Source organism: Aptenodytes forsteri, unplaced genomic scaffold (assembly GCF_000699145.1).
Source record: "Aptenodytes forsteri isolate BGI_AS27 unplaced genomic scaffold, ASM69914v1 Scaffold183, whole genome shotgun sequence".
NCBI classification, from domain to species: Eukaryota; Metazoa; Chordata; class Aves; order Sphenisciformes; family Spheniscidae; genus Aptenodytes; species Aptenodytes forsteri.
Window position 1 is genome coordinate 1,103,794 of NW_008795918.1, and position 16,573 is coordinate 1,120,366.

Sequence of the window (16,573 nt, forward strand, 5' to 3'; positions counted from 1 at the left end):
CAGCAGTAAGGTAACACACAAGGTAAAACACTCCAAAATATATTTCAAATGAAAATGTTTTTTTCTTTTCAACTATTTGTATAGAATTGAAACAGAGCAGTTAACAGTGGTAAGAAATCAATAAACGCACTTCTAAACCTTCTGAAAACGAAATTTCATTGAAAAATTAGTATCTCTAATAGTTGTGTGTTTTGCAATAAAGTCACTACTTTTCACAACTTTTCTCCGTAAGTGTAGTTTTAATAATTACAATGCTTTCACAACCAGCTTTCAATTATGAGATGTCTCAAAAAACCATCAGTTTGGGATCGTAATGAAAGAAACCCAAATTGGTGAAGCAGATGACAATGGACGAGGAGCCAGCAAACCAGAGACCTGTTCATCTTTGCTGGTGGCATGCTAAGCAACAATGAGATACTTCATCTCACTATGGTCCTCCTTCCATCCATTGTCTATATAGTTTGTAAGTATTCCGATGCTTTTCCTCATTACAATCACAGTTAGGCCTCAGTGCTTTTTTTCTTTTTTCCTTTTTTTCTTTTAAACACCTGTACTGCAATCGTCAGTGGTGTGCACAGCACAAGTTCTCAAAACACAATTGGTGTCTCAGAACAGAAAATCCAGGGAATGAGACTTGTCTCCAGCTCCCAAGAAACAACGACATTTATGGCAACTTAGACAATTGCTTAGAGGGGAAAAGCAGCTATTTTTAACTATTTTGCTTAGTGGCTGCACTTGAGGGAGGCTCCCATTTCCTTTCTTCGTCTTATGTAGCAGCCGTAACTACTATTTCCTTTTCCCTCAGCTGCTTTTACAAAATATCTGGGCTTGCAGCTTGCAACAATGCACTGTCTTCACTACTGTCACAGGTTCAAGGCAAAAGCTGAATACTACTTCCAAACCAACTTCTGCCCTGGAGGGCAGCAGGCAACTTTACCTTTGAATGCATCTATTTCTGTTCCACACAGAAATAGCAAGCCTGAATTAGGTAAGGCCCTGAACATGAATCAGCAGGCCAGTCAGGGGATCCAGATTTAAGCTGCTGGTGTTTAATGCTGCTGGTGCTCTCACTACTACGTGCAAAGCAGATGCAGCTCTCACAAATGTATTTCGATTGTGCTGCTTAAGCACTGCTACTTGGTGTGATCATTTGCACTTGAGACAATTTAACTCAAGCACAGGTATCTGTAGAGACAGACAGCACTGTATGATTTGTCAGCTCCTGATAACCAAAAGCAAATACTTGGTGGATCATTAAAGAGGAATTTAAGAGCTTCTCTCCAGGAGTATCATTGCTAAAGACCTAGTTAACTCTGACTCTAGTTTAATTCTGTTTAGTTTAAAGCTATGAGAGGTTTATTATCATATGCTAAAACAAGTCTTCTGCACTCCTTAACAGAACTGGATAAATGCTACCATATGCCAGATATGGGACAGGAGAGAGGAACTCTCTCTCTTTCCTCAAACGGAGACATTTGAGATGAGGACAGTCTTTGTATTCTCATTTGTATACATTTTGTGAATAAAAAACGGAAGGATAGGAAGGGCAGAGCAAGCAAAGGCTGCAGCAGTTCTAAGCTAACTTCCAAAGCCTGATCTCATCAGTCTTGCACAATACAACTCTAAACACAAAGATGAGAATTCAAAATAATTCTAGCAGAACTACAAGGAAAGGTATCCGCTATCACACTAATGACTAGATGCAGATCTCCAAGAGAGCATGATGATTTTCTTTTTGAACTGTCACACCCTCCCTCCCCACCATACAGTAGTTGACAACACTGAGAATAATTTTGGTTTTCTTCTACACATAGTGAAAAAATATATTACCAGCTTACCTTTCAAAAGTCCTCGAACCCTCTAATAAAATGCACTATAGGGGAAATAGTTTGGAAATACGTGGCATGGAACCTGTATATTCCCCAAGGACTGGAATAGCCCTTCACACAATTTTACCGTAACTGTCCCCCTTCCCAAATCCTAACCAAAGCTTCATATGATTCTTCCGAAAGCATTATTTAAATATATATCTGAAATCGCTTCCTTAATTACTCACTCAAGCTCATGCATGTTTAGAAGAAGTTTAGTAGATGAGCAACCTCTCACGGGCTATACTGAGCCAAGTTTATGTAGGCAATGACTGTCCTATACTGCCTCTAATCTCACCCCACTGCATTTCCCCCAGAACAAATTATACATTCACAGAGGATCTGTCATCTGTCAATCAAGATTCTTAGAGTTTGTGTTCTGCAAGACAATAAAAGTAGAAAAATAAAAGAGCCCCACTTTTAGAAAGTATACCAGAAGAGTCGGGGAAGCTAAGCATTCCTTTAGGGAGGAATAAACTTCAGGCTTTTGCACTTCCTTTATGCATCCCAGTTGATCTGAGCACTTACCAAAGATCTCTTTTTAGTAACATGATACAACTCGTTTCTTTTCATTGAAGCAAAGAAATGCATAAAACACCAATGTTCAAGTTTAAATAAAAATGTCTTTTTACAATAACTGAAATAAGGGAAATATGTGCAAATCAAGAAGAGAGAATAGCACAAAAGAAGCACACATGAGGAACCACATCTGAATTGGGGGATGTGCTGGTTTTGGTTGGGATAGAGTTAATTTTCTTCATAGTAGCTAGCATGGGGCTATGTTTTGGATTTGTGCTGGAAACAGCGTTGATAACACAGGGATGTTTTCATTACTGCTGAGCAGTGCTGACACAGAGTCAAGGCCTTTTCTGCTTCTCACACCACCCCACCAGCAACCACACCATATGACATCATGCTCAGCATATAAAGCTGGGGGAAGAAGAAGGAAGGGGGGGGACATTCGGAGTGATGGTGTTTGTTTTCCCAAGTAACCGTTACGCGTGATAGAGCCCTGCTTTCCTGGAGATGGCTGAATACCTGCCTGCCGAGGGGAAGTAGTGAATGAATTCCTTGGTTTGCTTTGCTTGCATGCACGGCTTTTGCTTTACCTATTAAACTGTCTTTATCTCAGCCACGAGTTTTCTCACTTTTACCCTTCTGATTCTCTCCCCCATCCCACCGGGGGGGAGTAAGCGAGCGGCTGTGTGGGGCTTAGTTCCTGGCTGGGGTTAAACCATGACAGGGGATACAGCATCCAAGGTGAAGAGAGAAGCAGGAAGGTCTGCAACTGCTAAAGTCTATTCTCTGCAGGGACTTGAAATTATCCCTTTTTCCACCAAATGAGGCAGAGATCCTGCAGAGAAAAATACTTTATAAAAACTGTCACAATTATGCACAAAGCAGCTGAATTAAGGTCAGACAGATAGTTATAATCATGACATTTTTTGGTTTTATATGACTGATTTCATGTTTGTTTTTAATGCTCTGCTTTTAGGAAATTCTGGTTTTGCTAGTGAAAACAAAACTATAGAATTATGCTCATCCTCTGCTAAATACAACATTTGCAGCTTCCCTTCTTTAAGTGTTCCACTTGGATCTTAAACTGCAGAGGGATTATCATCCCCTGCTCAAGAAGAAAAATTGACAAGGGAGAAGGAATGATGTCCACAAAGCCAAATAAGATAAAATATGAAATTACAGTGGGAATTAAATCAAATATTCTGCAGCAACTTTGCATGTGCACACTCACAACTTCTTTCCAAGAGCTATCTTACACTTACTGCAGGTTAAGAGCATGCACACAGGCAATCAAAGCAAAGCAGTTGGCAAACTATTTAGTTTCCATCTGAACTGGTCCTGTTCCTTTACATCTCTTTGTTCATGAGTTCTTTAACATTTATCCTCAAGCTGTCAAAGTGCATCTCCTCAACTGATTCTGGTAGTGTCTACATAGAAATCAAGCTAACAAATCCAGCAGAACAAATTAAACTGGGCTCAGCTTGTGCTGACAAGCCCAAGATGTGAGCTTGTGCTCACATCACACTTTAACTTTGCATTTTGATATGCCTTAGAAGTAGACACATCCCCTTTCAAAAAAAGCCCTTTTGTTGGAAACCTTGTTTGAAAAAGTCAAAGCTCGCTCTACTACTCTTCAATTAAAGGAGGGAGAGAGTGTCTAATAGTGTTTCCTAATACTTTTTGCTATAAAAGTGTACTTCAAACTTCCTCCCACCTCAACTAGATAACAAGCTTTTCCTTCAATCAAATATAATTAACTGTACAGCACTTCATAAAACCATTTCTTTCAAAAACCACCACTCCTATGAAATGAGAACAAAAGAACATTCTGCAATCCAGATAGCATCCTTTCAAGTAAAGACCCCTTAACTCTGGGAAGAGTATTGCTGGCAATTGCACTGAGCTCTTGACTTGCCTTTCCACCACAGCACATTCTTTAGCTGCAAGGTCACTTTTAAGAAGGTGATTAGCCTTCCTTGTTCGGTACAGGATGAATGATGCTCTCGTGCCTGTCTAGACTGAAACTTGATGGAATGCAGTTACCTCTGCACCTCGGATTCCCACACCTCACGGAAGTGAAGCAAGCTCCGCTGTTATCAATTAAGCACTGAAACGAGCTGCTTTATGTAATTGTCACAAAGGAATTTACTATCAGATTCCATTACATACGTCATCCTCATTTGTTGTTACATATTTCAGCTAAAAGTAGTAACTGTTTGTATGTGGCATATTCCTAGATTATTTGAAACTATTCAGTTGCAATTATATGTTGAAAGCACATGTCAGTAACATAAATTCATTACATGCTTATTCTAACCATCCTAAAAAGAATAATAAAACCAAGGGTGGAGAAGGGTGGGCAAATCTAGGAAAACAATCAAGACACAAATACCTTGTCCTGCAATAACACTGGTAAACATCCAGCCAGGATGTCTAGTTTTGTCTGGAGAAGCAAAGATACTGCAATAGGCTTTACTTCTCAGTGTTTCCTGATAGTCTCACTAAAATTCCTGATCTCCAAAATCTGTGTCAAGTTCAAAGAACTAACTGTAAATTTGTATAAATGAATAAAGTATTCAGAACACTGGAATACTAAAAAGGCTGGTGGGATTACACCAGCATCTTTTATAATAAGCATTTGAAAATAGAATATAACTGTACTGAACTTCATTGTCCCAAAGTGATTCTGGTTTTAAGCTTATAGCATGAACACAAAAATATGTGAAAAAAGCAATGTTGAAAGGCTCATAACTGGCATCACTTCAGTACAGAAAGGGAAAAGTGACTTATTTAAATTGCCATTTAAATACAGAACATTCACATAAATTTTCATTTTCCCCTCAGTAATCAGATATAGAAGACAAGTTAGCTGATACAGTAAGTAGTTCAGTATTAAGAATTATCTTGATTAATTTCAATTAGAAGCCTGGCTAAAGGCTGCTGAAGTATTAAGATATCTTGATTAATTTCAATTAGAAGCCTGGCTAAAGGATTTAGAATTATCTTGATTAATTTTAATTAGAAGCCTGGCTAAAGGCTGCTGATGTCTTTTGTTTGGTTTTTATTTTGCATTATATGCATGAACATATTGCAGGAAGATTGGAAGTGATATATAACAGCGTCGTTAAATGTACGTCAAATCCTGGTGCCTGAAAACTATGGTTTTAACTACATTTTAAGATTTGAAGTTGGCAGAAAAGATACCATATGCATGACAAATACATGAAACCTGCCACCAAAGAGGAGCCATATCTCTTCTTATTAGTAGTAAAGCAATGTTAAAACATAGGCACTATTTGTAAAACTCCATAGCCATTCAATCACTCAAATTAAGCATTACCTAAGACACTGCACTGATTTTCACAAATATTTAACAACAATTTTACGGAAGATTAATCCTAACCAAATGCAAGGAGGTAAAGTCACAAAAAGGATTGAGATTCTATGCAAATTCTTATCAGCTAGTACAACTGCGGATTATTCAGGTTCTTTGTATAAAAATATGCTCAGTAAATTTTTGCACTATTTGCCACATACAAATGTTTTTTAGAAGTTAAAATTTTAGTTTTCATCTGTCTCTTTACACTCCCAGCAGTTCAAACAAAAACCTGTTGCTGCTATTTCGATGGGTACTAGCTACGCACAGTGCACTTCAGACACAATTCTGGGGGACATATTCTGGATTTACTGGCAATTCCAGATGCTTTCTCACTCTGCTAGTGCAAGCTTCTTTCTGTAACAGGACATACAGAAGGAGTAAGAGTGTAACACGCATTGCCCTGTGTGCTACAAACAGTTCACCATTCTTCCCAATTGGTCCCCCAATTTTTAATGAGCATCTTAATTAACTGTGGAGTTTTTTGACTTTTCCGCCTATCTTCTTCCCTCATTACTGGATCACCAACTCAGTTCACAGTTTTGTTTACAACATGTTAAAAGCCCATTCTTTATTCCTCTGCATGCCTTATGATGTTCTCAGTTCAGCTCTTTTGTTACTAACTCTTCTCCCACCCTTCCAAATCCAGTCGAGAAAATCAAGTTGCTGTCCATGATACCACTTTGACAATATCTGCATCCTTTTGCAGACCTTTATCACTTCAAGATGAAGGACTTTGTTTCGATGACTGCTTCAAAGTACATGACATCTGAATAGCTGCTTTCACATTTAACTCTTCCATTCCTCAGCAGGACCAAATTCAACATCCCTTTTACTGCATTCCCTCTCAAACACCTCTGTATTTCCTCAGTGAAGCAACTTCTGCTCAGAATACGCTTGCCAGTCTCATATATTATGGCACTACTTGTTAGTCAAGTGTCTTAGGACCTCACTGTTTCCCGCCCCCCCGCACACAGGAAAGGGAGAAGAAAATATTCTTGCATTCTCAAAGTGAAACCATTAAGTTCTTTGAGTTATTGTATTATAATTATTATTATTATTGTATCACTAGTCTTCCTTATTTAACCCACCTTCTCCCCATTTTTTAAATTAATTTGCTACATTGTGTCATATTTGGACTGCATATTCCTGTGCCCAAAGGCCGCATCTTCAACTTTAAGTAGCCTTATATAGTCTGCATACAGACCAGTAAAATGATGATTAGGGTTTTATTTGTTTTGCACACAAACATTCTATTCCACCACTTCTTAAAATAAGGGAAGCTAAATTTGCTGACAGCTTTGTAAATGGTACTACTTCTCTGACAGGAAACAATAAAAGCAAAGAAGGACTCTGTTTGCCATTTAAGATATTTCTAAGTTTGTACTGAAGAACTGAGGAAAAAAATACGTACTAGATTTAAAATTCCTAGCTAAAACAATGTTAAACAACCATAGCCAAATAATTGTGTTCTGCTGCAACAGCATTAACTACTACAGACTAAATTTAACTAAAACTTAATTAGGCCAGATTCATCTTAGTATAACTAAAAGAGAAATTATTTAACAGGTCCTGGTAGAATCTGGATGTAATTAATAAGTGTAAAGTTTACCAGTCACACAAAATAAGCTGTTTATAAGGACTTTTTGGAAATTAAGAACACCAAGCAAAGAGCTAATTTGCTAATATTAAAATATTATAGGTTTTAGCAGTGAGGCAAATTGGTATGCTCGAATTTTGGTAACATACTGAGTACATAAGGATATATACACATACAGACACACACACATATATATGTATTACAAGTCATCTTCACTGTATCTATGCAATACACGCTAGAATTTGCATATGTTCTACATAAAAAAGTTTACAGGAAGATCCAAATACTGCTGCAGTGGGCAGGAGAAATGATTGACCCTAATTTAAGCAGAAATAAACTGTTTCCACATCTTTTTTTCACTCATTTAGATTCATGGAGTCATTCATCCCAGCCTGCAAAGCAGAGCAAGAATAGCACAGAACACTGGAACAAGTTCTTCCACTTCTCAGCCGAGTCCTACTCAAATACCAGCAGCAAGCCCTGCAAGACAGAAGTGTGCGCCCCGACCCAGCGCTTGTCTCCTGTTACAGCTGGCAGAGCCCGGGCCTATGTGGCTATTTCAATCATGGCAGCTGCTCCGGCTACAGCTCCCTGGCCTGGGCCATTACAGCTAGAAATAAAGGAAAAGAACTTCAAACATGCAAACATAAGAAACTGACACCGTGGTGGCATCCAGACGAACTTCATTACAGCGTTCCTTTTATCCATCTCTGACTGCAACTGAAATTATTTTAATACAGAAAGATTGTTCTTGGGCTAAGTGCCTGCTTTGCATATATATGGCAACGCCACAGTAACTAAAAAGATAGGTGCTACCATTTTCCTACTACAATCTTAGTTTTTCTCAGCTTACTATATTGGCTCTACTTACCATTCATATCTCAGACAGCTAAATATAATGAAAATTTATATTTAAGAACCAGTAAATCATAAAAAAACCTATTCTTTGGCTAAGAAGGTCCCTTGTCTGCAAATAAATATAGAAAAATAATTTCTAGGGTTTAAGCTTTTAAACAAATAAAAGGACTGGCAAAGTTCACAGCATATAGCACATATCTACAGTGTACAGTATGTCCGCACTGAGATTTTTGCATCTTAGAAGGTACAGGGACACAAAGCACCACAACTAAATCAGCATTACTGACTTCTCTCTGAAGGATAGCATCAGAAGGAAGGATTAATTTCCAAGTAGCTTCAGCAACAAACTAACTACAACAGAACCACTCCATCACTAACAAAAGCAAACATTTTTAGCAGTGGCCAACTAAACATACCCCTGTAAGATAATTTATTTAATACAATCATTACTATAGAAAATTCTCTAATATGGATGGTCTAGGAGTTTTGTTCCAAGTATCTGTACCCATGCTGCTTTGGTTGCAGAAATAAAACGTTTTATTTTTAACAGAAACCAAGCCAAACTGAGTAAGTCTGATAAGGCAAGAGCAGCAGAGCATGTTTAGTCAGTCGTTCTTGTCACTGAACTATGTTAAAGCTTCTCACACCAGATGAACCTGACCTTTGTGACTTATGCCGAGGCAAATGTACTTCGCGCCAAGAATGATGAGCTTCGGAGATGACACTGCCAACGCCCGATACTTCGATATTAATTAAGTGCTGCATTCTCTAATATATAAATTAAGGAGCCCAATTAACATACAAGACCTACGATTATACTTTTAGTCATCTCCAGAAAAAAAAGCCTCTTACCCGTATTTTCTTACATCCATCCTGCTTACAACTCAAAATAGAAAAAGTATATACAGTAGAACAAGGAGCATAAATGTAGTATCAGCTTTTGGCTAAACTTAATAGTAATTGCTGCTGTGCACCGCTGCTAGCATTACCTAGCCCACTTGCCAGTAACAGTCAGTACAGCAGCTCGGAGGTTCACTATACCACTAGCTGTGTCATTATCTGCCTTTTACTCCAACCCAGAAGGTGACAGTACATGCCTTTCCATTACTCCTGCTTAACACAAATAATAAAACTATTTTTCATGCACTTCACAGGTTCAAGCAAGTATAATATGTAACAAAAACATTTAAAGGGACCACAGGAAAAGCGTAAGTTACAGCACTGTTGAAAAAAGATCATAAGGAAGTTTAATGTGTGGAATATCTTAACTAAAGCTAAGTGTATACACAGGATAGTCAACTAAATTCAGTTTTGAAAGTGTGAAAAACAATGCATACCATAAACTGCAAGTTACTCATACACACTGTGAAGCCGTAAATGACTGACAGACATTCAGTAAAGTGATTTGGGCATTCTTTTGGAAGTTTAGTTAAAAAAAATTGCCTACTACATTGTCTCAGAAACACAAGTTGTTCCACAAGCTGCAGGCTAATTGCCTATAAACATGCCCTTTCTCCCACACTTCTTACCCAACTCCCACCCCTCCCACAAAAGGGATGCCCAATTCTCTCCCAGATCTCCTAAGGCATGCCAAGTGAACAGAAGACGAAGTATACTGTGCTTAGTCCAGAACGGTGTATGCACCAACATGCTTGCCAGCATCCCTGCACTGACTGGGCAGCCATTTTTAAGCAAGTTGAGTTACCCAGGCTGAGTTCTGCTCCCCTTTCCCCTTGGGAAACCTCTACCTTGGAATTGTCTCCTCTATTCAGTTCCTAATTTTCATGAAAACAGTAGCAAATTAATCTCTTGAGACTTTTAGCATCTTTCACATATGGTTGAAATTTGCCAGCAGATTCAGAAGTTAATGGTGGAGATGGAAGGGTTCACAGATGGCAATGACAGTCTTCTGTGTCCATAGTGCCTATTTTTCCCTCCGTCTCTCACAGAAATAAGAAACAGTGAAAACACAAAGTACTGAGAGATGCAGAAGGTAGACACCTTTAGAGTTCAAAACAAAAAATGTGATTTGATGCAAACCCAAGAAGGCAATTGACAAAACTGACACACCCCAATGACTTGGAATAAAATGCCATCACCACTCAAAAACCTTGTGGTTTCCAAACTCACAAGACTGAGGGAAAGGGAGGAGGGTAAAGGCATTATATAAATGACTAGGTCTCTCATTCATTCTCACAAGAGAACAGAAATCTTCAAAACTGCGGCCTACAACTACACTTTCTTTCTCTCCCCCAGCACAAAAACTTCATTCTACCACACAACTGCAGGCACTCTTCTCCAAACAAGTCTGGCAAATGTAAGACAACATCTCTCTCTGGCTGTCTAATATGCCTTGGTTCTCATCCCACTGCAAAATAGATTGAATCCTTCATCCTTTCAAATCTTTCCTGTCCTGCTAGCCTTTCTTCCTCCTGGTCACACACCCAGACTGACCTCTCCTATCAGATTCCACTCTTGCTGCTCAGCCCAGCTCCCAGCTCTGCAATTAACAGGAGGGCACCATCAGAAATCAAAATTTTAGGAAGAGCATAAGTTTTCAAAAACAGTCTTTTAAAATTGCAAAAATTTGCTTTTAAAACATTGATAGTCAAGTCAAGCTTTCCATCACAAATTACCGTAGCCAAGTTTGAGACACTAGGCTTCAACATATGAATTTAATCAAGACTGATGTTCCCTGGCAATTGTCTGTGTGTGTACTCCACGCTATATGTTCAGATGGATTGCCACATACTAATTAAGGCATATCTTAAACAATCTTGCATTAGAATAGAAGGGGGAAAAAACTACTACTGTTGCATTATGAAAAACACGATAATTAAGCACTGTAACAGGACAGACTACCTAGACAGGCTGTGAAATCCCTCTTCACTGAGGATTTTAGAGATGTTAGACAAACATTGTTATCTGTACTTAGGCAACCAGACCATGGAGGAAACAGAAGAGAAGTCACTTCCAGCCTTACACATCTGTGAACTTACATTTCAGAGAAAGGTAAAAAAAGAAAAAAAAAAAAACACACACACAGAAAATCAGTTTGAGTACTGAAATGTTGGTGTTTTGGAGAACAGTTCTTCTATTTCACTTATTTCTAAATTCAAATTCAGGTACTGAGCAGTTCCACTAAGTCTACAAGCTTAATAAAATTAATACTTAAAACTGCCTGTAAGCTATGCACAGATTCCTGTCCTACCCAACATAAAGCATCACCAAGCCTGTTTTATTCAGGGCATAAACATTTTGTTCCAAATGAAACTTTACACACAGCCCTGGCTGGAAAAGTTAGATTCTGCTCAGAAAATGACAGCACATATTCATGGCACAGCCAGACCGAGTCCAAACACAATATAGCTCCAGTGACAGTAAGCCATGCACTCTATTGTTAGGAATAAAAACATTTCTGAATAAGCTAACACACCAACTTTCTTGTCCCTCTGGTGAGAAAGGCAGAGGAAGGTGGTATCTGCCAAGGAAACAATGCCACTGACTATACATGCTACTGAGAAATACTTAATGGAATATAAAAAGGCAGAGGGGACAATGATGTAAAAGTCAACAAATGATTTTTTAGAGAAGTTCATAATACGTGCTAGAGAGGTGTCATCAAAACAAGCACTTTATACAAAGTTCACCATAAGAATAATTATAAGAAATACAGTTATGCTTCCCTCTTTGTCCAGGGTGAAGTGAGGTTTGCCTTCCTTCATCAGAGAAGGATAGGCAGACAATTTTGCCAACCTTTTACACATGGTTCCTTTGAGGCTAAAGCCATTCATACTGAAGTGAGGTATCTGTGTAATGTCTCAGGGCTTGAAATTTGGCTCCTCGGTCATCAGATGAGTGCAGCTTCCATTTCCTCACAGGCTATGCCTACACTGCACAATGCAACACAGAAGTACTTAAGTTTGCTCGGAAACTGGAAGCAGCTTAGCTGCAATATCACAGAGGTTCGTACAGGCTGATTTACCTAATGGAAAAAAGGCTCTTCTCAGCAGGGTGAATGGCTCTGTGCAGAATCCTGTGCTTTCACAGCTACACTATTTCTTTACATAAGTAGACAGTTAATGAAGCCCTAGTCTGGCGTACAGGCTGCACTTGTACATGTGGTTATCCATCAAGCATACCAGTCGTGCCCCTCAAGCAAACAGTCTGTTTCCATCTGCTAGGCTAGTATTTCTGAGACAGCTCCCAAGTAAAACAGAAAAATAAATTTAATTTTTAGATTACATCTGAATGAGCCATAAACAATGGGTATAGCTCTACTAAAGAAGTAGAAATTGGGGCGCAGATAGGTTTAAAAAAAATGTTTAATATGCAAGATAAATAGAGTCAGTTACTAATTCAAAACACTGAATTAGAACTGAGTTGAAGAGCCAAAGGAGGCTTTTCCTCACGTCACACAATTCATATTTCAAACAAATTATGTTGAGATACTAAAGTAACTTTAACTGGCAAGACAGAATTGGATAAAGATGCTTCAGTTCACTCATTTTAATTATATTAATAATAATTTAATTAATAATTAAAATGATCATTAAAAAAAATACTTCAATCTCTATCCAATTCCATTCACACTGAAAATTTTGCAGCCCTGTTGAACCACATAGATACAGACTTATGGAAAGATTCCCAAAAACAAAAGGATATTCTGTTTGCTCTAATTTTCACTTCATACTGTCCGCAAATAATTCACACATTAGACAATGGAATACTGTCTACCCTGGATATGTATAAAGAAGAAAAAGTGGTTTAGTATTGCATATCACAGAAGGCAAGCAACTGAAACTAGGAAAGATTATATCTTTAATATCAGGTCCATACGAACACCCAAAGAAAATTCTTTAGCAATATTGGGGAACAGCTCAAAGGTTCACCAACCACCTCTTCAGGCACAACACTCATGTTTAACGTATCCAAATCCCCTAAAATATAAGGGCATATAAATATGTCTCATAGTTCTAAACAAAAGATTTAGAAAGAGGTATTTCAAGTCATTTGAGAAATAAAGAACAAAGTGGCACAAACCATTTTTTTCCACTATAACTTTTTAAACCCCTTAAATTTTGACCTAAGACTAGTATCGGTAAAATGTCCTTACTGTAGCATTTCTCTTTACAAGGACTAGTATATGATTTAAATATAGAGTTACCAGATACGTGTTAAGATCTGGATTTTATAGAGGAAGCCAGTAATAGTCTCCCCCTAATAATTGCAAATAATTCTGAACCTAGAGCTAGTTCTTTGTTATATCTTCAATTACAAAGATGAAGGAAGAACAACCTTCTTTCTTCATTCATATTCCAGATTATGAATGAAATTGTTGTCTACAGCCCCACTGTAAGATTTTTTTGTTTGTTGTTGTCTTCTTTATGCATCTTTACACCTTTCCTTTCCAGCTCACGCTAAGCCCAGGTCTTTGTGGAGTTCTCCCCAAGGAGGTCCAGACATTCTCCTCCAGATAGAAACTTACAAACCTGTTATGAAAATACCTTCCCTCTGATGTCATGATTTTGCATTTATAAACACTCAATTCTATACACTGCTGAGATATAGTATCCATTCGCTAATCAGAAGTAAGAATTAATAGGGGTTTTCAAAGCTACAAAGGCAGCATTTTCACTCTGAGGGGAGCGTACCGTTCATACTTTGGGGGAGGGGAAGAGTGTTGGCTCTTTCATGAACATAAAAGGGCAGAATTACACATTAGTGTAGCTTCCCCATGTATAGACATTTATTTTCTGAAATGCAGTGTAAACTTAAAATCAACCGTTAGTTACTTTAACTAAAGCTCAGATCAGCCATGTAATTACTTTTACAGAGGATTATGACCAAGGTTTTTTAAAATGTGGATTGTTAAAATTTCACAATTAAAAAATAAATCACAATGGGAAAATAGGTTCCTATTCACAAAACAACCAAATAAGCTGGCATCGTTAATACCCTTTTAACAAGGCAAAACCAGAACTGAAATACTGGGAATGCTCTTGCCAGGTCAGGATTGAGGTGAATTGGCAAAACCGTGTAAATGGGCTCGTACCACACCTGCCCAGCCCTTGGCCTAGTTCAAATCCGTACTCGCTCCTTCAGTATGCCTTCTCCCTCATCAGGGCAGAGAAATTACCAACTCACTGAAGTTTTCACAAAGTGGGAAAAAAAGCCTGCATTTTTTAAAAATTATATTTGAAAGAAAAGTTGAGATGCTGGGCATTCTTGATCCATACGTGCTTTAATACCAAGACTTTTGACCTTCAGAAGTCTCTTCTTCCAGAAAAAAAAGAAAAAAAAAAAAAAAGAAAAACACTCCTCAAACTACCACAGAGAGACGCTGCAGACATCAATCTAAAATAATGACAGTCAAAGGTCAGGATGACACAAGCAACATCAATCTTTTCATTTAAATATCTTCCTGAAAGAGACCTCTTAAAAAGCAGAAGCGAGACAATCAGGGACTATCCAGTCAGAGCGATTAAGAAAATGCCTAAACATATATAATTTACAGAATTTTCCTAATAATGACACCAAGTATCTTCAACTTCGACAAATAATTCAATTTTAAGACCTCACTGAAATGTAATATGGAAACTACCATCAGCTTGGGTCATCTCAGCAAGATACAGCAATTTTCTTACAAGGATTCATTTATGAATTATACACATCAGATTACAAAATAACACTAAAAAAAAAAGCAAGCACTGCAAATTGGATCCTGATTAGTAAAAAGACACCAAAGTCCTAGGAGTCTTTCAAAACTGCTGGAAAATGCATACAGCAAAAAGAATTGCTATTAGTGCCTAACAAAGCTGGGTAACACTCAGAAGGCTCCAACATGCTAATCTGTCACCATGACAGAAAACCAAAGGATGCCAGACCAATACACATCTCTCTTCCAATATCACAGCCAAAGATCCTACATATCTGACACTGAGCTTCCCAGCAAAATTAAAATAGGTCTAGAGCGTTCAAAAATATGAATAAGGATGCTCTTAGCATATATGCTTCCAACTTCTTGTTAAAAAAAGAGCACTCTTTCTTTCAGCATTCCTCAACAGTTTTGTGTTACTGTTCTACAATCACAAGTGACAACAGAAATAGCTAAATTTTTGCTTCAGATCTCTCTTCCAAGAAAAAAAAAGTCTGTTATAAAACTGCAGCACATGTTCAAGGCCCCTAAAAGCACCGATGCTGATAAAATTAAAAATGGCTGTGCCCAAAGATCCCACAGCAAAACAAGCACAGCTCTGCTGACGATTAAAATATATATTAAAAATTCCTCCATTACCTTACAAAGGGCGAGGTATGCAAAACAAAAAGATTATATATTTTTCCAAAATTGAAATAAGTTATTAGACAAGAGAAGCAGATCCAGGCAAAGCATACATCTTGAATGCAGGTCGAGTTCATTTACACAATAAAGCAGATTTTATTCTCCGAGACGCTTAACGTATCGGGATTTCAAAACTTTTATCAGGCTTCGCTGCTTAAATAGATGCACACCACTTTTTAAGGAGACACAGATGTGCCCAAATACCAGCGGACCCCACCCCCCTTCCCACTGCCAAAATGGCTAGTTCGTTACACCCACTGGCTACTTACCAGCCGCAGTGCTGAGCAGCAGGGTGGCACTGGAGAGCAAGAGCACCAGCACAAGGTGCTGCAGTGAGGCAGTCATACCTGGGGAAGCCAAAGATCGAGGCAGGAGGAGGGGGAAAAAAAGGAAAAAAACCCGACGAGAGGAATTTCCTCCTTCTTTCGCACAGCCTTCCTCAACTCTCTCGGTTTACAATCCCGTCTGGAAGGGCAAATGGCAGATGAGAGGAGCCGTCTTCGCTCTTACTCCATTACACCCGCCTGCCTTCATGTCTCGGGAGTCGGCACCGCTCCGCGGACACTGGGAAAGCGCCTGCTTCTGCCTCCCAGCCCCGAGGCATCTCCCCCCGCCGAGGAACGGCGGCACGCTCCCGACCGAGCTGGGAACCAAGCTTATTTCCTACGCGGCTTCACGATATCGAAGAAACAGCCCGGTGGAGAAGGAAACATATCCAGACGCGAGACCGCGTCTACAGCAGTGTCAGTCAGAGCAGCCCCCGTAGGCTGACCCGGGCAGGGATAACAAGCTCTAAGGGCTTACGGCAGAGCCGCGTCCCATCCCGTTAAAGGTCTCTGTCTTCTCGCCGCCCCTCCTCGCTGCCTCACGCGCCCGGGAAGGCGGCGGCGATCCCCTCAGTCCCTCCGCGGCGAGGCGCGACCCCCTCTGCTCTCACGGCGAGGGCTGCGGCCGCATCTCGGCCCATCTGTCTCCCGCGCCGGGAGGGCTCCACCGCGCACCCCCGGCCC

The 16,573-nt window shown here is 39.2% G+C and overlaps 1 protein-coding gene across 2 annotated transcripts in view; it reads right to left on the reverse strand.

The window, feature by feature from the left end:
- The window catches only part of BMPR2 (bone morphogenetic protein receptor type 2), a 106,048-nt gene extending 89,538 nt beyond the window's left edge, over positions 1–16,510 (reverse strand). For both annotated transcript variants that reach the window (XM_009284646.2, XM_009284647.2), the window contains exon 1: positions 15,833–16,510. In XM_009284646.2, coding sequence (XP_009282921.1) covers positions 15,833–15,908 — 76 coding nt within the window. In that variant the 5' untranslated portion in view covers positions 15,909–16,510. The remainder of the gene's footprint in view (positions 1–15,832) is intronic.
- Positions 16,511–16,573: the final 63 nt, after the last annotated feature.